Genomic DNA, 22500 nt, shown 5'->3' with positions numbered 1-22500 from the left:
ACACACACAGTAATACACACACAGTAACACACACACACACACACGTAACACACACACACACACACACACACACACACACACAGTAACACACACACACAGTAATACACACACAGTAACACACACACACACACACACACACACACACACACACACATACACACACACACAGTAATACACACACAGTAACACACACACACACACACACACACACACACAGTAACACACACACAAACACACACACACAGTAACACACAGTAACACACACACACAGTAACACACACACACACTGTAACACACACACACACACAGACAGACACACACACACACACAGTAACACACACAGAACCACCAGTACCCCCCCCAAACAGACAGGGAACCTGGTAACATGTATTAAAGCAGAATATAAAATATATAATATAATATAATATAATATAAAATATAATATATAATATAATATATAATATATAATATATAATATATAATATAAAATATATAATATATAATCTAAAATACAGAATATAATATAATATAATATAATATAAAATATAATATAATATATAATATATAATATAAAATATAATATAAAATATAATATAATATAATATAATATATTATATAATATAATATATAATATAATATAAAATATAAAATATATAATATAATATAATATATAATATAATATAATATAAAATATATTATATAATATAAAATATATAATATAATATAAAATATAAAATATAAAATATAAAATATATGATATATTCAGTGAGAGCTACTTCCTGTCTCTGATTGTCAAACATTTGGCCCCTTTAGGATTCCCGACCCAGAGGTTGAGAACCTGGATGCTGATTGGCTGCTCACCTGTTTGTTACTCATCTGTGACATCACAAACGTTATGATATTGATCATATAGGTTTGTGTAAATCATCATCATCATCATCATCATCACATGTTTTCACCTGAACACCAAACACACCTCAGATCTGCTTCCTGACGCCAATTAACGTCCGACCAATCAGAGAGCAGCACGAGAGCCGCAGACAGACAGACAGACGGGCAGACAGACAGACAGGTAAACGGCTCTGCAGTAATCATCCCACACACACACACACACACACACACACACACACACACTGCAGCCCGGCTCAGAGTGGACCGGATGTACAGACCGGTTCTGATCCGGTTCTGATCCAGTTTTAATTGATCACACACACACAGGCGGTCTCACCTCAGACCATCGATCCGCTTTGATTCCGGTCACGTTTCGTCCTCCAGCAACAGAACCGGACCCGCTAACGGAGCCGTCTCACCGGACGGACACAACTGCCTGGTTGTCGTCCCGGTTAGTCCCGGTTCAGGTCCGGTTCCGGTCCGTTGTCCCTGAATTAGCGCAGATTTGAGAGCGGTTGTTTTCTGCCGGAGATCCGCTGCTGCCGCTGCTGCTGCACGGTGTGTGTTTGTGTGTGTGTGTGTGTGTGTGAGAGTGAGAGAGAGAGAGAGAGAGAGAGAGAGAGATTGGTGGAACATGGAGGTGTTTGAAGCCTCTTCCTGTCAGTGTGTATGGAAGGTGATCAGTGCCTCCGTTACACTGTTTCATTAAATCCAACTCATTTATATTTATGTTGATATTTATTACTTATTATATTATTGCTGCGTTCAGGTGTTTGATGCGTTCAGGTGTCCACAGTGACTATACATTTCTTACTATAATTACTATATGCACAACATATATATATATATATATGCACCATATTTTCTATTTTTAAAAATATCATCACCAAAAAAACCCCAGTAGAATGAGTTTGATTTTCTTCATAACAATGCCACCATGTGGTTGCTTTAAGCATGTTTTATGTTTTTACTAATAACTTATGAATCGTTAATAACTCAAAGAAACATTTTTATATGGTGGGATCTGTGATGATGCCAATTTTACTGATATAGGACAAATAAATTATATAGGCTTAAAAACATTCCATTATTGTTTGTGTTGTTTGTGTTTCATAAGTTTTAGTGAAATCAAATAATTGTCCACTAATTGTCTTTTAGAGACAGTTAATAAAAATTGGATTGAGGTCATTTGACAATACCTAAGTTACAGAAATAAAGGCTGATATAGATCAGTGCTATATACAGGACAAAGGCCAGCGCTATAGATATAGGGCAGAGGTCAGTGCTGTAGATAAAGATTAGAGGTCTAATGATATTAACTTCATTTCCTATGTTTTTGTCCAATAATTTGACACTAATCATTATCTTCAGTCTTTATTTTGCTTCATATTCTTTCTTCTCTGCCGTACATTTTTTGGACCGGTATCACTCAAACACTGTATTCAATTACCACTTATTTCGGGTGGTATCATTAGATGTGAAATGCAAACACTTCTTAAGATGAAGATAAGACATGTGATGGCCGCCCTAGCAGCCACACATTGAAGCACAAAGTTTCATTTGTTTGATTATATTTAAGCTTAGAACATTAGACACGATTGACAATAAATAACGGGACACAGATTTTGGATTCATAATACATAGTTTTATTATCCGGTTTTGACAGTAGTTATCTTTTTGGGTGCACACAATTAGTTAACTTTTGTTGTCAATTTTCGGTAGTATTATTAGGTTCATTCAGGTTATTTTTCATTGCATTAATTCATTTTTCTTTGAGTTACCAGTTCCTGGGTGCTGCTGCTGACAATGTTGCATGGCTGACAAAGGAAGTGCCGGCAGATTCAGAGACACTTAAAAGGGGTTTGGCCGATAATTGGGCTACACCATGTTGGCCGGAATCCTGTGGAGAGGAAGTGATTCTCTTTGTTTGAGTTTAGTTATTTCTGATTACTATGCTTTTTGATGTTTAGTATTTCAGTATTTTCCTTAGTTAATATTTGGCTGCATTATCTGGATATTATTGGAGGGTATTATGGTTTGTTTAAATGTTATGTTTTAGTCTATTCCCCCTGTGTGTCAGAGTGGCCTGATCAGCCACTATTTAAGTTTCCCCAATGTCTCAGTTTGGGTGGGTTTGTTTGGTGTGTTGGTTTGGTTAGTTCAGTTAGTTCAGTTAATGTAGCCTGAGTTAAGTTCTGTTTAGTTGACCTCTTTTATCGCCCCAGAACATTTTGTATATTTTGTAAATTGATTATTTTCACATTTTTTTGTGAATAAAAGGACTTTTGTGAAAATTTACCTTTGACTCCTCATGCCTGCCAGCTCGGTCCCTGACATATGGTGGCAGTGGTGGGATTAGCTGGTTGAGAAAGACAAGGTTTTTTTTTTTTTTTTTCTCGCTCTCTTTTTCCCCCTGCATTTGATTGTTTTTTTTTACAATGTAGCGTGGAGGAATGATTACAAGAGGAAATTGTGGGGGGCCCCGGGAACCACAGACTGGACAAGAGGGGCAAGGACACGGCACTGGCACAGGAGACACAGGAGGAGTCGCAGGCACTGAGGGTGGAGACAGCAGAGAACCAACGCTGGTGGACATAGCTAGCATTCTCCGTGCCCACATGGGCCAGCAAGAGGCCCGGGATAACCGACTGAGGGAGGAGTCTGACCGCCAGGAGCAGCGGCTTAAGGCACTCCAACATCAGTTCCAATTGCTACAGCTCGAGGTACAAGCTCGCACTTCTCCAACCCTGGAGCACACATCAGCTGACCTTGACTCAGATGAACCTGGTCCCCAAGCCCAAATAGCCCTGACACCTGAGGGTGCTCCAGTCAATTCTTCATCAGGTCAGTTTCGGTTCCCCCAAGAGCTTAGATTAGAAAAGCTGACAGAGAGTGATGATATTGAACACTTTCTTGTAACTTTTGAAAGGATTGCAGCAGCATGTAAGTGGCCTAGATCTGACTGGGTTTTTCGCCTTATTCCACTGCTCACTGGTAAAGCTAGAGGTGCTTATGTAAATATGGACCTTGATGATGCTCATGAATATGACAGTGTTAAAGATGCTATCCTAAAAAAATATGACATTAACCCTGAGGCCCACAGGCAGAGATTTCGTTCCACAGATGTTGAACCTGGTGAGTCTCCCAAGGAGTTGTATGTAAGGTTGAAGGAGCTGTATGGGAAGTGGATACAGCCAAAAGGTAGAACGGTTAAAGCTGTGGGGGAAACAATTATATTGGAACAGTATCTACGAATGTTATCTCCTGAGCTTCAGGTATGGATAAAAGAACACGACCATTCAACGGCTGCAGAGGCTGCTTCGCTGGCAGATGTGTTCGTGGCTGCCCGGACAAAAGGTCAACCATGGAGTTACTCTGCCTGGAAAGCTACAAAGGACACCCGCAGGCCTACATCATCTTAACAATATCAGAGGGCACCACCTAGCGTGGGTAAGGCTCCCATGAGGGAGAACCAGGCAATGAATTCACAAACAAAACATTCATACAAAGTACCCACTTGTTACCTGTGTGGACAGGAAGGTCACACAAAACCAATGTGCCCAAAGAACCCTGCTAAGTTCACTCAAATGTGTGTTGTCCCCCGTCAAAATGACCTTACACCAAAAAATGATCGATCCATGAAAATGATCACTGTCAAAATTAATGGTAAAGCTCTGAAGGCCCTAATGGATTCTGGTAGTGATCAAACACTGGTACACAGGCAGTTTGTCCCCTCTAATGTGATCCGCACCCTTGAAACTATCCCCATTTGCTGTGTGCATGGGGATAAGAAGCCTTACCCCACAGCTGACATTTACATTGAAGTGCAAGAGCAACCATACCTTCTTAACATTGGAGTGGCTGACAATCTTCCCTTCCCAGTGGTGTTGGGTAGCGACCTACCAGTTTTGTTTGATCTATTAAGCCAACCTACTAGGTGTAATGTGGCTGTAACCAGAGCTCAGGCCAAGTTGGTAGATGAGCCCTCTGTAACCCTCAGTGCCGTGCCTTTTTATGATGCTGACTTAGACACCCAGCCGGGGAAGTCCCGGAAGTCACGCAGTAGAAGGAGGCAGGAAAGATTCCAGCACACTGTCATTCCACCATCAGATGCAGTAGCTCCAGATTTGCCACTAGGTTTTAAAATACCTTCAGACATTGTTCAGATGCAACAAAAGGACTCCAGTTTAGCGGCTCTATTAAGGAGTGCTAAAGAGAGAGAGGTGGAGAGTGAGTTAGAGTACAGTTCTGGAGAGGAGTATTTCCTGCAGAAGGGTATTCTCTGCCATCAACATGGACCAGTGAAGCAGCTAGTGGTTCCCAAAGCAGCCCGAGACACAGTACTTGTCTTGGGCCACTCTGTTCCCTGGGCTGGCCACCTAGGGAAGCACAAGTATCGTATTAAACGATACTTTCACTGGCCTGGTTTGTGGGCAGATGTTAGCCAGTTCTGTAGGACTTGCCCTCAGTGCCAGAAGACTTCAAGTAAAGCACCATGTAGAGCTCCACTCCAGCCACTCCCCATTGTTGGTACCCCCTTTGAGCGTCTTGGTATGGACATTGTTGGTCCAGTAGAAAAAAGCAAAAGTGGAAACCGCTACATGTTGGTCATCACAGACTATGCGACTAAATATCCTGAGGTGTTTCCCATGAAGTCGGTCAAGGCAAAGACGGTGGCATTCTCCTTGGTGCAGTTCTTCTCCAGAGTTGGTTTCCCGCAAGAGATTTTAACTGACCAAGGCACTGACTTTATGTCCACGCTCCTGAAACAGGTTTACCAACTGCTTGGCATCAGGAGTCTGCGAACAACCCCCTACCATCCACAGACAGATGGACTGACGGAGCGGTTCAACCACACCCTCAAGTAAATGCTCCGTAAGTTCATCAGTGACACTAGGTCTGATTGGGACCAATGGCTCCCCTACCTCCTTTTTGCATACCGGGAAGTCCCCCAGGCCTCTACTGGGTTTTCCCCATTTGAACTGTTGTACAGTCATGAGGTAAGGGGACCTCTGACCTTGCTGAAAGAGGCCTGGGAGGGGGACCAGGGGAGGGAGGGGGGTGTTAACATCATTTCCCATGTTGTACAGATGAGAGGCTACAGAAGATGGCGGAACTTGCCCAGCAGCATATGGCGGAGGCCCAGCAGTACCAGAAAGCTTGGTATGATAAATCAGCACGACAGAGGACCTTTGTCGTGGGTCAGAAGGTCCTAGTCATGCTACCCACCAGTGACAGCAAGCTTCTGGCAAAATGGCAAGGACCATTTGAGGTGGAGAAGCAGCTGGGGCCTACCACCTACCAAGTTGCCATGCCAGGGCGACCACGTTCCAGCAGGGTGCTGCATGTTAACCTGCTGAAGGAGTGGGCTGAAAGACTTGAGAGGAAGGCGGAGGTTTTGCTGATCAGAGCTGTAGAGGAGGAAGAGGCTGTAGATGATCAATACCTGCCCTCACCAGGCCCCACTGAGCTTGAATTAGGCCATCTGTCAGCAGATCAACAAAATAAGGTGAAAGCTTTATGTAACACTCAAACATTCAATCCAATCCAATCCAATCCAATCCAACTTTATTTGTTAAGCACTTTAAAACAACCAAAGTTGACCAAAGTGCTGTACAGGAGAATAAATAAGACATCATAAATAAAAGACATAACAGCTCACATGAGGCGCAAAATAACATATAATACAACAATAAAATGAAAAGACATAAATAAAAATAATAACCATGCAATAACAAGCAATCAAAAAGTAAAAATAACAAATACAAAAAATAAATCAAGTAAATAAAGTCGACATCTTACTAGGTGTCAAAGGCCACAGAGAAGAGATGGGTTTTAAGACAGGTTTTAAAAACAGACAGAGAAGAGGCCTGTTTAATGTGCAGAGGCAGATCATTCCATAATTTAGGAGCAGACACAGCAAAGGCACGGTCCCCTCTGAGTACCTAGGGCACACAAATATTGTTGAACATGAGATTGTGTCAAAAGAGGGGGCTTCGGTAAAACGGATGAGTTACAGGATTCCAGAGCGCCTCATGGTATCTTTGAAAGAGGAAGTGGACCTGATGCTGTCTCTGGGGATCATTGAGTGTTCAAAAAGTGAGTGGTGCAATCCAGTGGTTTTGGTCCCAAAGAAGGATTGTACAATAAGGTTTTGTATTGATTTCAGATACATGAACTCTGTGTCAAAGTTTGATTGTTATCCAACACCACGTATCGATGATATGATTGAGCACCTGGGCAAAGCAAAATACCTGACCACCGTGGATCTGTGCAAGGGCTATTGGCAAGTGCCTCTGGCCAAGCAGTCCAGGGAGCTGACTGCCTTTCGGACTCTGTGGGGGCTTTACCAGTTTACAGTCCTACCATTTGGACTGCACGGGGCCCCTGCAACGTTCCAATTCAATTCAATTCAATTCAATTTTATTTGTATAGCGCCAATTCATAACAGAAGTTATCTCAGGACACTTTTCAAATAGAGCAGGTCTAGACCGAACTCTTTAACATTAATTACAGAGACCCAACAGTACCACCATGAGCAAGCACTTGGCGACAAGGGCAAGGAAAAACTGCCTGTTAAAAGGCAGAAACCTAGGACAGATCCTCCGGCTCTAGGTGGGTGGTCGTCTGTCTCGACCAGTTGGGGTGAGAGAGAGAGAGAGAGAGAGAGAGAGAGAGAGAGAGAGAGAGAGAGAGAGCGACAGACAGACAGACAGGTGCACAGCAACAACAGTATTGGCAATGGCAGTCAAGCAGGACCATGGCAGGAGGCTCCACCAGGATCCATGAGAACCTGCGAGACGAGAAAGCACAAGAACTCCGGGGAAGAAGTGGAGTTAGTAACATGCATTAAAGGGACATGAACGAGTGCAGAAAGAGAGAGGAAGAGAGTAGCTCAGTGCACCATGGGAAATCCCCCGATAGTCTAGGCCTATAGCAGCATAACTAAGGGATGGTTCAGGACTCACCTGATCCAGCCCTAACTATAAGCTTTATCAAAGAGGAATGTCTTAAGCCTACTCTTGAAAGTGGTGAGGGTGTCTGCCTCCCGAACCACAACTGGAAGCTGGTTCCACAGGAGAGGAGCTTGGTAACTGAAGGCTCTGGCTCCTGTTCTACTTTTTAGAGACTATAGGAACCACAAGTAGCCCAGCATTCAGAGAACGTAGTGTTCTAGTGGGGTAATAGGGTACTATGAGCTCTTTAAGATATGAAGGGGCCTGACCATGAAGAGCTTTATAGGTGAGGAGGAGTATTTTAAATTCAATTCTACATTTTATAGGGGAGCCAATGCAGAGTAGCTAGTACAGGAGAGATGTGATCTCTTTTTCTAGTTCCTGTCAGTACTCGTGCTGCAGCGTTCTGAATTAATTGGAGCGTTTTAATGGACTTATTGGGGCAACCTGATAATAAAGAGTTGCAGTAATCCAGCCTTGAAGTAACAAATGCATGGATTAGTTTTTCTGCATCTGTCTGTGATAGTATGTGTCTAATTTTTCTAATATTACGTAAATGAAAGAAGGCAGTCCTAGAGGTCTGCTTTATGTGGGAGTTAAATGACAAATCCTGATCAAAGATAACTCCAAGATTCCTGACAGTGGTGCTAGAGGCCAAGTTAATGCCATCTAGAGTGACTATATCTTTAGACAATGAGTCTCTAAGGTTTTTGGGGCCAAGAACAAGAATTTCGGTTTTTTCTGAGTTTAACATCAGAAAATTGCAGGTCATCCAGGATTTTATGTCCTTAAGACATGTTTGTAATTTAGATAATTGATTAATTTCATTGGGTTTGATTGATAGATATAACTGCGTATCATCTGCATAACAGTGAAAGTTAATGGAGTGATTCCTAATAATGTTGCCTAAAGGGAGCATATATAAAGTAAATAGTATTGGTCCAAGTACAGAACCTTGTGGAACTCCATGACTAACTTTAGTATTTATGGAGGATTCATCGTTAACATGTACAAACTGAGTACGATCTGATAAGTATGACTTAAACCAGGTTAGGGCAGTTCCTTTAATGCCAATTTGATGCTCAAGTCTCTGTAAAAGAATATCATGGTCAATGGTGTCAAATGCAGCACTAAGATCTAATAATACAAGTACAGAGACAAGTCCATTGTCAGAAGCAGTCAGAAGGTCATTATTAACTTTAACCAGAGCTGTCTCTGTGCTATGATGAACTCTAAATCCTGACTGAAAATCCTCAAATAAACTATTGTTATGTAGAAAGTCACACAACTCTTTGGCGACTACTTTCTCCAGAATCTTAGAGAGGAACGGGAGGTTAGAAATCGGTCTATAGTTGGCTAAAACCCCTGGGTCAAGAGTAGACTTTTTAAGAAGGGGTTTAATTACAGCTACTTTAAAGGACTGTGGTACATATCCTGATAATAAAGAAAGATTAATCATATCCAGTAAAGAAGTGCCAATTAAGGGAACAACTTCTTTAAGCAGCCTAGTTGGGATCGGGTCTAACAGACAGGTTGATGGCTTCGATGAAGAAATGATTGAAGTTAACTGATGAAGATCGATAGCAGAAAAACAGTCTAAATATACATCTAAGTTTACATTGACAGAAGTCCCTGAACTTGGAGAGCCACTGATAACTGTTGATGGCAGTTGGTGATTAATTTTTTCTCTAATAGTAATAATTTTATTATAGAAGAAGCTCATGAAGTCATTGCTACTTAAGTTTATGGGGATATGTGGCTCGATAGAGCTGTGACTCTCTGTCAGCCTGGCTACAGTGCTGAAGAGGAACCTAGGGTTGTTCTTATTTTCTTCTATTAGTGCTGAGTAATAGGCTCCTCTGGCATTACGGATGGCCTTTCTATAAATCTTAAGATCATCTTGCCAATTTGAGCGATATTCTGATAATTTGGAAGAGCGCCATTTCCTTTCAGATTTCCTAGCTATTTGCTTTAACTGGCGGGTTTGGTGGTTATACCAAGGTGCTAGTCTCCTATGTTTTAATAATTTCCTTTTTATAGGAGCGATAGAGTCTAATGTTGATCGTAGTGAGCCTGTAGCACTATCGACAAGATTATCAATTTCAGAGGGACTAAAGTTGTTATAGGACTCTGTTAAATTCAGACATGGCATTGAATTAAACACTGAAGGAATCTCCTCCTTAAATTTAGCTACAGCACTGTCAGATAGACATCTGCTGTAGGAAGTTTTGCCTAATGGCTTATAATCTAATAGTATGAATTCAAAAGTTATTAAATAATGGTCAGATAGGAAAGGATTATGTGGGAAGACTATTAAATGTTCAATATCAATATCCAGAGGCTAATGGATCAGGTATTGAGTGGATGTGATGACTATGCCTGTGCATATCTCGATGACATTGTGATTTACAGTGCTACTTGGAAGGAGCATCTCAGGCACCTGAGTGGCGTCCTGGAGCGCCTCCAATCAGCAGGCATGACCATTAACCCGGCAAAGTGTGTCTTTGCCAAGCCTGAAACTGAATATTTGGGGTTCATCATTAGGAATGGAGTGATCAAACCACAGGTCCACAAGGTACACGCCATGGAGTCCTGTCCCCTGCCCCAAACCAGGAAGCAACTGAGGTCCTTCCTGGGGATGGCAGGCTTTTATCACCGGTTCATCCCCAACTTTTCAGCCAGAGCTGCCCCACTCACAGATAGGACCGGATCAAGGTGCCCCAACCAAGTCCAGTGGACGGAGGAGGCAGTGTCAACATTCCGGGACCTTAATTACTATTATCATCATTATTAGGAATCACTCCATTAACTTTCACTGTTATGCAGATGATACGCAGTTATATCTATCAATCAAGCCCGATGAAATTAATCAATTATCTAAATTACAAACATGTCTTAAGGACATAAAATCCTGGATGACCTGCAATTTTCTGATGTTAAACTCAGAAAAAAACGAAATTCTTGGCCCCAAAAACCTGAGACTCACTGTCTAAAGATATAGTTACTCTAGATGGCATTAACTTGGCCTCTAGCACCACTGTCAGGAATCTTGGAGTTATCTTTGATCAGGATTTGTCATTTAACTCCCACATGAAGCAGACCTCTAGGACTGCCTTCTTTCATTTACGTAATATTACAAAAATTAGACACATCGTATCACAGACAGATGCAGAAAAACTAATCCATGCATTTGTTACTTCAAGGCTGGATTACTGCAACTCTTTATTATCAGGTTGCCCCAATAAGTCCATTAAAACGCTCCAATTAATTCAGAACGCTGCAGCATGAGTACTGACAGGAACTAGAAAAAGAGATCACATCTCTCCTGTACTAGCTACTCTGCATTGGCTCCCTGTAAAATGTAGAATAGAATTTTAAATCCTCCTCCTCACCTATAAAGCTCTTCATGGTCAGGCCCCTTCATATCTTAAAGAGCTCATAGTACCCGATTACCCCACTAGAACACTACGTTCTCTGAATGCTGGGCTACTTGTGGTTCCTATAGTCTCTAAAAGTAGAACAGGAGCCAGAGCCTTCAGTTACCAAGCTCCTCTCCTTTGGAACCAGCTTCCAGTTGTGGTTCGGGAGACAGACACCCTCACCACATTCAAGAGTAGGCTTAAGACATTCCTCTTTGATAAAGCTTATAGTTAGGGCTGGATCAGGTGAGTCCTGAACCATCCCTTAGTTATGCTGCTATAGGCCTAGACTATCGGGGGGTTCCCATGGTGCACTGAGCTCCTCTCTTCCTCTCTCTTTCTGCACTCGTTCATGTCCCTTTAATGCATGTTACTAACTTCACTTCTTCCCCGGAGTTCTTGTGCTTTCTCGTCTCGCAGGTTCTAATTTATCCTGGTGGAGCCTCCTGCCATGGTCCTGCTACATTGCCATTGCCAATACTGTTGTTGCTGTGCACCTGTCTGTTTGTCTCTCTCTCTCTCTCTCTCTCTCACCCCAACTGGTCGAGACAGACGACCACCCACCTAGAGCCGAAGGATCTGTCCTAGGTTTCTGCCTTTTAACAGGCAGTTTTCCCTTGCCCTTGTCGCCAAGTGCTTGCTCATGGTGGTACTGTTGGGTCTCTGTAATTAATGTTATTAAGAGTTCGGTCTAGACCTGCTCTATTTGAAAAGTGTCCTGAGATAACTTCTGTTATGAATTGGCGCTATACAAATAAATAAAATTGAGAAAAAAAAAACTGAATTCAGCAGTCTCTGGGTAAGAACCCAGTCCTTTACAGTCCTGACTTTGAGAAACCCTTTCTCTTGCAAACAGATGCCTCAGAGAGGGGTATCGGTGCTGTCTTTCTGCAAGGACCCACAGAGGACCAACATCCAGTGGCTTTCATCAGCCGCAAGCTGCTCCCCAGGGAAGTCCGCTACTCTACTGTGGAGAAAGAAGCCCTGGCGATCAAGTGGGCTCTCGACTCTTACAAATACTACCTTCTGGGGAGGGAGTTCACTCTACAGACTGATCACAAGGCCCTCCAGTGGTTGCAGCGGATGAAGGACACTAATGGCAGAGTCACCCGTTGGTATCTGGCCATGCAACCCTTCCGCTTCACAGTACAGCACATCCCTGGCAAACTCAATGTGACGGCAGATTATCTCTCTCGTTGTCACAACGAGAGTTCCGAAGGGGGGATGTGATGGCCGCCCTAGCAGCCGCACATTGAGGCACAAAGCGCATGGTGGTAACTCTTTCATTTGATTATATTTAGGCTTAGAACATTAGACACGATTGACAATAAATAACTGGACACAGATTTTGGATTCATAATACATAGTTTTATTATCCGGTTTTGACAGTAGTTATCTTTTTGGGTGCACACAATTAGTTAACTTTTGTTGTCAATTTTCGGTAGTATTATTAGGTTCATTCAGGTTATTTTTCATTGCATTAATTCATTTTTCTTTGAGTTACCAGTTCCTGGGTGCTGCTGCTGACAATGTTGCATGGCTGACAAAGGAAGTGCCGGCAGATTCAGAGACACTTAAAAGGGGTTGGGCCGATAATTGGGCTACACCATGTTGGCCGGAATCATGGGGAGAGGAAGTGATTCTCTTTGTTTGAGTTTAGTTATTCTATATATATATATTGGAGGGTATTATGGTTTGTTTAAATGTTATGTTTTAGTCTATTCCCCGTGTGTCAGAGTGGCCTGATCAGCCACTATTTAAGTTTTGCCAATGTCTCAGTTTAGGTTGGTTGGTTTAGTATGCTCAGTTAGTTCAGTTAATGTAGCCTGAGTTAAGTTCTGTTTAGTTGACCTCTTTTATGGCCCCAGAACATTTTGTATATTTTGTAAATTAATTATTTTCACATTTTTTTGTGAAAATTTACCTTTGACTCCTCATGCCTGCCAGCTCGGTCCCTGACAAGACATGTTGACTGAAAATTAAGATATTTGAATTCACAAACATTATTGTGGCACGTTAGTAAAGCATTGAACAGAAATATCTAAAGGTGACATTAGAAATCAATACTTTTACAAACACATAGTATTTCTTCACTGAACTTTAGCCGATGACTAGAGGCTAAAATGTGGCCATAACTGATCATTACATTCACTTATGTTTGTAACTTGTTACATTTGAAACCAAACTGGGCTGGCTGCTGCCTTCTGCTGGAGTTACTTATTGATTTATTAATCCATTTATTGTCAACCTCACGGAAATCACATTTAAATATTGACTCTAAAATACTGAAATCAGCCTGAAATACAGAAACAGCATAAAGCAACAGAGCCTTTTATTTTGAGTTTTATTACAAAGTAAAATACAAAACAAGCTTCATTTACAGGCAGAAATTTGACATCATATCAGGTTCAGTTTACTGACAAGTCATCAGCTCAGGAACATGGTTAAGGTGTGTGATGTGTTCAGGTGTGTGTGATGTGTTCAGGTGTGTGATGGAGGGATCCTCCTCCACAGACCTCCACACAGACAGTTTTTGATCCACCGTTGCTCCCACTGCTTCATGGCGTTTGTCTTGTTGGGAGAACGAAGCATCGTCACACAGCCACACCTGAAAACACAAAATATATATTCTGCATAAAACCCTGAGATAGAGATACATACATACATACATAAATATATAACCCTAATTATATGTATATGACACATCAGCAGTAATAGTTCCTGTGGACTCACCTGGTGCAGGCCTTGCTCTCCTCAGTGGGACAAACTCCCATATGGACACAACGCAGATTATCCATCTTCTGAGAGCCAGGGCTCCTACACACACACACAAACATACACAAACACACACACACACACACACACACACACACACACACACACACACAGATTGATCAGTGATCACAAACCATTTCTATTACGATGCTCCAGAGGCTTCAGTTCAAAGGCAAAATGTTTCGCCTTTATGATTTTAAAGTACTTAGAGTGGAAATTGTTATTAACTGATAAATCTGCATCTGTGTCGCCATCTGACAGGAGAAAACAATCTATACATATTTTTGTAAACTTTCTCTTCACTTCCATCATTTGCACTTCTGTGTGTCATTGTAGTCTATAACCTTTACGCTTGTTTCACTTGATGAATTTCTATGGTGGAAGTTTTAAGGCAGACGACCACCCACCTAGAGCCGAAGGGTCTGTCCTAGGTTTCTGCCTCTTAACAGGCAGTTTTTCCTTGCCCTTGTCTCCAAGTGCTTGCTTATGGTTGTACTGTTGGGTCTCTGTAAATAATGTTATAAAGAGTTCGGTCTAGACCTGCTCTATTTTGAAAAGTGTCCTGAGAAAACTTCTGTTATTAATCAGTGCTATACAAATAAAACTGAATTGAATTGATCAATTGATCCGTCAGATCTGACATCTTTTTCTATCACAGAGTATCTGTGATCTTTTTTTTTATTTTAATATTCTATTTATCTTCTGTTTATCTCCTGTATGTTCTGTTTTATTTCACTACCAGTGCTGAGCATGTTCAAGCTTCTGCTCCTCAGTGAGTCTAGGTTCAGGTTCAGGTTCAGGTTCAGAGTGTTACCTGGTGAAGACCTCCAGTGGGGCGGCGGAGCCACCTCCAGGCAGAGACGAAGCTTTTCCAAACTGCAGCCTAAGAGGGTGTTTACCCTGCAGCTTGACGATGACGCCGTCGTTCACTGGGAGCCACTCCATACTGGGAACCAGCAGCTGACTGGGCAACAGGCAGCACTCGTCTATCAGACTCTCATCAGGGTCCTGGGGGGGGGCATCATCCCGGGCTGAGACACAGTCAGTGAAAAAGAACGGAGGAGATACATTAACTCAACACTCTATGTGTTCTGTCATTGTGAAGTGTTGGTAGTGCTGATCACACTGAGGATCAACAGGACAGGAGCCAAATCTGCCTCCAGGCCCTATAATCAGGACCATTAACAGTAAACCTCAACATACAGCAGAGCCACAGCTTAGTGAGCAGTCTGAACAGCAGCTGCATGCTGTCCTGGTTGTCTGACGTGGCAGTGAAGGTGGGCAGACAGCCAGGCTTCAGCAGACCCCAAATCCTGATCATCACCAACATCTCCCTCAGCATCCCCAGGGATGCCCCGTCCCTCATGAAGCCGAACCCTGGCCGGACCAAGGAGCCCTGCAGAAACAGAGAACACCACATTAGGTCTTCATATTAGGACCACAGTGTCTGTCAGGAATCAGGACTGGGTGGTTGCAGTTGTGTGAACCTTTATTATTATTTTGTCCAGCAATGAGGGTTAGATATTTTTAAGTGTATCAGTAATATTTCGGACTGATGAAGTGGAGACTGCTGGCTGGAGTTTAGTTCCTGGGTTCTAGTCTGCTCTGCTGGGTCGCTGTCAGATGGTTCTAGGTATGTTTTTGGTTCAAGATGGTTTCCTTTTTGTGGCTGTTTCGTATCACTGTGAATTCTGTCTCTTTGTGGTCATTTTATCTTGAAGGAACGTTGATGACTAGTTCTCTCATTACCTGAACTTATCACTGTGTTCTCGTTGGCTCACCTGGTTGGGAAGGTTGGCCAGCAGGTAGAGGACAAAGTCTCCCACCCATTGGATGAGCTGCTGCAGGGACTGAAGGGGGGGGCCGTCCAACACAAACTCCTCCGTCTTCAGATTGATCATCACCTTATCAATATCTGAGGAAACACAGTGATCCACCACTGATCATCACCTATTGATATCTGATGCCCTGTGCCTCCTGTCCTCTCACCTGTCCCCCAGGTAACTCACCTGTGTCAGAGTTCTTGGCACAGATCTCGGTCAGGCGGTCACCTGGACTCTTGTCAGGTGTGTTGAGGACGTGTGGCCTCAGCAGAGACTTTAAGGTGGAGCTGATGGCGATCAGCAGTAGTTTGGCGTGAAAGTCGCAGGCTCGAGCTGCTGTCGCTGTGGAGAGTTTGCAGAGAGATGCCTTCACCGCCACGATACGGGTCGCCAGAACCTGAGACAGACATCACTCGGCTTAAAGAGGCATCATAAGAAGTGTAGTTTAGTGCTGTTGTTCCTGAGAACAGGAAACTATAAAGGCTGTTAAACATTTAAATGTTAAAGGGAAACTCTGGTCTGATCTACTGCCTTCTCGCCTTTCTCCCATCATGCCTTGCTGACCTGCTGCAATGCCTGGTTCTGCCTCATGTACTCTTCATGCAGCTTCTCCACCAGGTTGTGGACCATGGTGGGCTGCACGTGCAGCAGGACGTCCCACCAGTCATAACCTGTCACCATGCAGTACTCCAACAGGAACAGCAGGTGGCGCAGCGTCGTGTTCATCTCCAGGACCTGACCCATAGAGGGCGACACTCGCAGCATGTGGAGCTGAAACAACAACAAAAATTAGGTGTTTTAAGCAGAAAACGCATGAAGTTTAACAATAAAACTAAAGTCCTCACCTTGCCATGGTTGTCGACTCCAGCCAGGGCCAGTGAGGTCCATGAAAACTGCAGGGCCTTGAAGTGGAGGGCAGGGCCTCCGGTTCTTTGGCGTTTGATGGCAGACTCGTCTCCAGGTCTCTGACCCGACGAGGAGGTTGAGGAGCCATAAAAAACCCCCATAGTGTGGAGGGAGAGACGGTGGAGGATCTGAATACTGCCGTCGTGAAAAGCCAGAGCAAGACCTGAAAACAGAGGGGGACAGAGAAAACTGGTTCTCAGACTCAGACCCTCTCTGGTTTCTCTGTGTGAGTATCTGAAGTAATACACAGTTTATAATCATATACAGTATCAAACAGTCATATCACTGTGTGATACAGATGAGCTGTAAGGGACGTTCAGTCGGAAGGTAAACAGACACTAACAATGTTGAGTTCTCCTCACCCAGTCCGGGGCAGAACTTTGTGTCTGACGCCACCTTCAGGTCGGTGTTGGAGATGGAGATGGGCAGTTTGGGCAGAGCGACGGCCGACACTCGCTCCAGATCGTTGGTGGTTGTCAGGATCCTCCACTTCAGGATGGTGGGCTGCTTCTCCCCGACTGGACACAGGAAAACGGGTCAGAGGTCAAACCATTGCCACCTCAGCACTTAGAACCAGTTAGAACCAGTCAGTATTCCTTACCCACTGGTGATCGGTGCTGGAAGATGTTGTTGACAGGAAGTCCTTCTTTCCTCAGAGACCAACACTCCACGATACTGCCGCTCTGATTGGACGCACACAGCAGAACCTGCAACACACGTTCTGTCAGGTTCTCAGTGACCAACTGAAATCTGACCTGTTCTTCATATTCTACTTTCCTCAGATCTGTCAGAATTCCTGAAATAAAACTTCACTATTGTTTGGTTCTACTAGTTATCTGTTCAGAGTTCTCTGGTTCTACTGGTTACCTGTTCATAGTTCTCTCTGGTTCTACTGGTTACCTGTTCAGAGTTCTCTCTGGTTCTACTGGTTACCTGTTCAGAGTTCTCTCTGGTTCTACTGGTTACCTGTTCAGAGTTCTCTGGTTCTACTGGTTACCTGTTCAGAGTTCTCTCTGGTTCTACTGGTTACCTGTTCAGAGTTCTCTCTGGTTCTACTGGTTACCTGTTCAGAGTTCTCTGGTTCTACTGGTTACCTGTTCAGAGTTCTCTCTGGTGAGGAACTTGAGGTGGGTGACGGCAGGGTATTTTTCCCTCCTCAGCGGGTCGGTGGTGCAGCGCAGGAACAGAGATGGTAACAGTTCTGTGTCGATGCGGCACTTCTCACTCACCACGCTGACCACCACCTGAACACACAGGACACGTTAATGTCATCCTGGTCGTGGAACCGGTGAAGGTTAGAGGTTCTGCTGGCTCTCACCTTGTAGAACTGAACAGGCGACGAGCTGCTGCCATCAGTAGCTGCCACCACAATGTTACCTCCCCCTGTGAAGGCGATGTCAGCTAACGCCACTCGTCCTCGCAGCCGGCACAGACTCTCGCTGGCCGTCAGCAGGGCACCACCCGGCTTCAACAACGACACAGTGACCAAACCGCTCACTGTCACCGCCAACCAGCCCTCCATCGGCTTCCCGCCAAACAGAGTCAAAGATGGAGAGAATTTCACCCGAGAGAACTTCTCACCGAAGTTTGTGGAACCCGACTGAAACACAGGAGAGAGGATTATTTTTCACCTGTAACCCTAACCCAGTCTGAATGTATGACATATATAACTGTATGTCATAACTTAGGACAACTTAGGACACCCTCACCACATTCAAGAGTAGGCTTAAGACGTTCCTCTCAATCAATTATCAAAATTACAAACATGTCTTAAGGACATAAAATCCTGGATGACCTGCAATTTTCTGATGTTAAACTCAGAAAAAAACGAAATTCTTGTTCTTGGCCCCAAAAACCTTAGAGACTCACTGTCTAAAGATATAGTTACTCTAGATGGCATTAACTTGGCCTCTAGCACCACTGTCAGGAATCTTGGAGTTATCTTTGATCAGGATTTGTCATTTAACTCCCACATAAAGCAGACCTCTAGGACTGCCTTCTTTCATTTACGTAATATTACAAAAATTATACACATCCTATCACAGACAGATGCAGAAAAACTAATCCATGCATTTGTTACTTCAAGGCTGGATTACTGCAACTCTTTATTATCAGGTTGCCCCAATAAGTCCATTAAAACGCTCCAATTAATTCAGAACGCTGCAGCACGAGTACTGACAGGAACTAGAAAAAGAGATCACATCTCTCCTGTACTAGCTTCTCTGCACTGGCTCCCTGTAAAATGTAGAATTGAATTTAAAATCCTCCTCCTCACCTATAAAGCTCTTCATGGTCAGGCCCCTTCATATCTTAAAGAGCTCATAGTACCCTATTACCCCACTAGAACACTACGTTCTCTGAATGCTGGGCTACTTGTGGTTCCTATAGTCTCTAAAAGTAGAACAGGAGCCAGAGCCTTCAGTTACCAAGCTCCTCTCCTGTGGAACCAGCTTCCATTTGTGGTTCTGGAGGCAGACACCCTCACCACATTCAAGAGTAGGCTTAAGACATTCCTCTTTGATAAAGCTTATAGTTAGGGTTGGCTCAGGTGAGTCCTGAACCATCCCTTAGTTATGCTGCTATAGGCCTAGACTATCGGGGGATTTCCCATGGTGCACTGAGCTCCTCTCTTCCTCTCTCTTTCTGCACTCATTCATGTCCCATTAATGCATACTACTGTTACTAACTTCACTTCTTGGATGTTTTAAGAGTATTTATAGGAAGTTTTTCCTTGCCCTTGTCTCCAGGGTCTCTGTAAATAATGTTTTAAAGAGTTCGGTCTAGACCTGCTCTATTTGAAAAGTGTCCTGAGATAACTTCTGTTATAAATTGGTGCTATACAAATAAAATGTAACTGAAATTGAATTTTAAAGTGTAGTTTGTATGTATGATCGCTACCATCTCAACATGCAGGGCCAGTTTGACTCCGTTGTGCAGCCAGCTCAGAGCTACGATTGGATCTCCGTCCACAGAACTGGACAGGACGCTCTCCCAGCTGTTCACCAGGTGATCTGACATCGACCAACATTTAATCTGACCGTCACCATCTGCAGACAGCAGCTTGGACCCTGCACATACAATCAATCAATAAACACACACACAGACATCACATCACAGTATTCTCCCACTGAAAGAGTGCAGCTATAACAGAGCCTGAGCCAGATCATATTGATCAGAATAAACTATCTTTATTGATTGTTGATCAGAATACACTGTATCTTTATGGATGATATTGATCAGAATACACTGTATCTTTATGGATGATATTGATCAGGAATTGTTAAAATGTGATATTTCTTAAAGGGAGTTTGGTGCAGGGAGTTTGGTGCAGGGAGCCGGCGACTGAGCTCAGTGTAAACCTTACCTGATTGGTCCCACTCCAGACAGGAAATGACCTCACTGTGTGTAGAGTTGATAGAGTAAACGTCCCAGGGGTGCTCTGTGTCGATGATGTGGATCATGTGACTAACATCTGAAAAACACACAAACACAATCAACGATGTTCTGTAAGACTAGAACCTCACAACGGCCTGAATTAGCTGTTCCTGATGGCCCTGTCTGTGCGGCAGGTGCGTGTAGGTGAGTGTGTCTGTGCGGCAGGTGCGTGTAGGTGAGTGTGTCTGTGCGGCAGGTGCGTGTAGGTGAGTGTGTCTGTGCGGCAGGTGCGTGTAGGTGAGTGTGTCTGTGCGGCAGGTGCGTGTAGGTGAGTGTGTCTGTGCGGCAGGTGCGTGTAGGTGATTGTGTCTGGGCTGAAGCTGTGTGTAGGTGAGTGTGTCTGGGCTGAAGCTGTGTGTAGGTGAGTGTGTCTGTGCTGCAGGTGTGTCTGTGCGGCAGGTGCGTGTAGGTGATTGTGTCTGTGCGGCAGCTGTGTGTAGGTGAGTGTGTCTGGGCTGCAGCTGTGTGTAGGTGAGTGTGTCTGGGCTGCAGCTGTGTGTAGGTGAGTGTGTCTGTGCTGCAGGTGTGTCTGTGCTGCAGGTGTCTGTGGGTGAGTGTCTGCAGGTGTGTGTGGGTGAGTGTGTCTGTGCTGCAGGTGTGAGTGGGTGTGTCTGTGTTGAAGGTGTGTCTGTGTTGAAGGTGTCTGTTGGTGATGGTGTCTGTTGGTAAGGGTGTCTGTGCTTCAGGTGTGTGTTGGTGGGTGTGTCTGTGCTGCAGGTGTGTTGGTGGGTGTGTCTGTGCTGCAGGTGTGTTGGTGGGTGTGTCTGTGTTGAAGGTGTGTCTGTGTTGAAGGTGTCTGTTGGTGACGGTGTCTGTGCTTCAGGTGTCTGTTGGTAAGGGTGTCTGTGCTTCAGGTGTCTGTCGGTGGGTGTGTCTGTGCTGCAGGTGTGTGTGGGTGAGTGTCTGTGCTGCAGGTGTGTGTGGGTGAGTGTGTCTGTGCTGCAGGTGTGAGTGGGTGTGTCTGTGTTGAAGGTGTCTGTTGGTGATGGTGTCTGTTGGTAAGGTAAGATCTGTGCTTCAGGTGTGTGTTGGTGGGTGTGTCTGTGCTGCAGGTGTGTTGGTGGGTGTGTCTGTGCTGCAGGTGTGTTGGTGGGTGTGTCTGTGTTGAAGGTGTGTCTGTGTTGAAGGTGTCTGTTGGTGACGGTGTCTGTGCTTCAGGTGTCTGTTGGTAAGGGTGTCTGTGCTTCAGGTGTCTGTTGGTGGGTGTGTCTGTGCTGCAGGTGTGTTGGTGGGTGTGTCTGTGTCGAAGGTGTGTCTGTGCTGTAGCTGTGTCTGTGTTGAAGCTGTGCCCGTGTTGAAGCTGTGTCTGTGCTGAAGCTGTGTCTGTGTCTGTGCTGTAGCTGTGTCTGTGCTGTAGCTGTGTCTGTAGCTGTGTCCGTGCTGTAGCTGTGTCCGTGCTGTAGCTGTGTCTGTGCTGTAGCTGTGTCTGTGTGTGTCTGTGCTGTAGCTGTGCTGTAGCTGTGTCTGTGTTGTAGCTGTGTCTGTGCTGTAGCTGTGTCTCTGCTGTAGCTGTGTCTCTGCTGTAGCTGTGTCCGTGTCCGTGCTGTCGCTGTGTCTGTGCTGTAGGTGTGTCTGCGTCCGTGCTGTAGCTGCATCCGTGCTGTAGCTGTGTCCGTGCTGTAGCTGCGTCTGTGCTGTAGCTGCTTCCGTGCTGTAGCTGCGTCTGTGCTGTAGCTGTGTCTGTCTGTGCTGTAGCTGTGTCTGTGCTGTGTCTGTAGCTGTGTCTCTGCTGTAGCTGTGTCTGTGTCTCTGCTGTAGCTGTGTCTGTGCTGTAGCTGTGTCTGTGTCTGTGCTGTAGCTGTGTCTCTGCTGTAGCTGTGTCTGTCTGTGCTGTAGCTGTGACTGTGCTGTAGCTGTGTCAGTGTCCGTGCTGTCGCTGTGTCTGCGTCCGTGCTGTAGCTGCGTCCGTGCTGTAGCTGTGTCTGTGTTCGTGTTGTAGCTGTGCGTGTGTTGTAGCTGTGTCTGTGTGTGTCTGTGCTGTAGCTGTGTTTGTGTCGGTGCTGTAGCTGTGTCTGTGTGGTAGCTCTGTCTGTAGCTGTGCTGTAGCTGTGTCTGTGTTGTAGCTGTGTCTGTAGCTGTGTGTGTCTGTGCTGTAGCTGTGTCTGTGCTGTAGCTGTGTCCGTGCTGTAGCTGTGTCCGTGCTGTAGCTGTGTCCGTGCTGTAGCTGTGTCTGTGCTGTAGCTGTGTCTGTGTCTGTGCTGTAGCTGTGTTTGTGTCTGTGCTGTAGCTGTGTTTGTGCTGTAGCTGTGTCTGTGCTGTAGCTGTGTCTCTGCTGTAGCTGTGTCTCTGCTGTAG

General features: G+C 44.5%; 2 protein-coding genes and 1 long non-coding RNA gene across 3 annotated transcripts in view; 1 reads left to right on the top strand and 2 right to left on the bottom strand.

Moving 5' to 3' along the window:
• Nucleotides 1–1491, bottom strand: part of plppr3b (phospholipid phosphatase related 3b) — a 17576-nt gene extending 16085 nt beyond the window's left edge. Inside the window, exon 1 of the mRNA XM_051377547.1 lies at nucleotides 1229–1491. The gene's annotated coding sequence lies outside the window, so the exon portion shown is untranslated. The remainder of the gene's footprint in view (nucleotides 1–1228) is intronic.
• Nucleotides 1492–13581: 12090 nt separating this feature from the next.
• On the bottom strand, nucleotides 13582–20242 carry med16 (mediator complex subunit 16; the record flags this gene model as incomplete). The annotated part of the gene is given in 14 exon segments (XM_051377041.1): nucleotides 13582–13874; nucleotides 14000–14083; nucleotides 14856–15072; nucleotides 15245–15437; nucleotides 15823–15956; nucleotides 16051–16261; nucleotides 16429–16635; nucleotides 16710–16933; nucleotides 17133–17288; nucleotides 17372–17477; nucleotides 17865–18014; nucleotides 18089–18370; nucleotides 19669–19838; nucleotides 20135–20242. Coding segments are annotated over 14 exon segments (2369 nt in total), but the record flags the coding sequence as incomplete, so codon positions are not given.
• A 40-nt stretch (nucleotides 20243–20282) lies between these two features.
• LOC127350417 (uncharacterized) lies at nucleotides 20283–20739 on the top strand. Its single transcript, XR_007880562.1, has 3 exons — nucleotides 20283–20380; nucleotides 20505–20566; nucleotides 20677–20739. It is a non-coding gene; the product is annotated as an uncharacterized LOC127350417 (long non-coding RNA).
• The last annotated feature ends 1761 nt before the right edge of the window (nucleotides 20740–22500 follow it).

Source organism: Dicentrarchus labrax, unplaced genomic scaffold (genome assembly GCF_905237075.1).
Source record: "Dicentrarchus labrax unplaced genomic scaffold, dlabrax2021, whole genome shotgun sequence".
Taxonomy (NCBI): Eukaryota; Metazoa; Chordata; class Actinopteri; family Moronidae; genus Dicentrarchus; species Dicentrarchus labrax.
The sequence above is the reverse complement of the archived record's forward strand: the minus strand, read 5'-3'. Positions and strand labels throughout refer to the sequence as shown.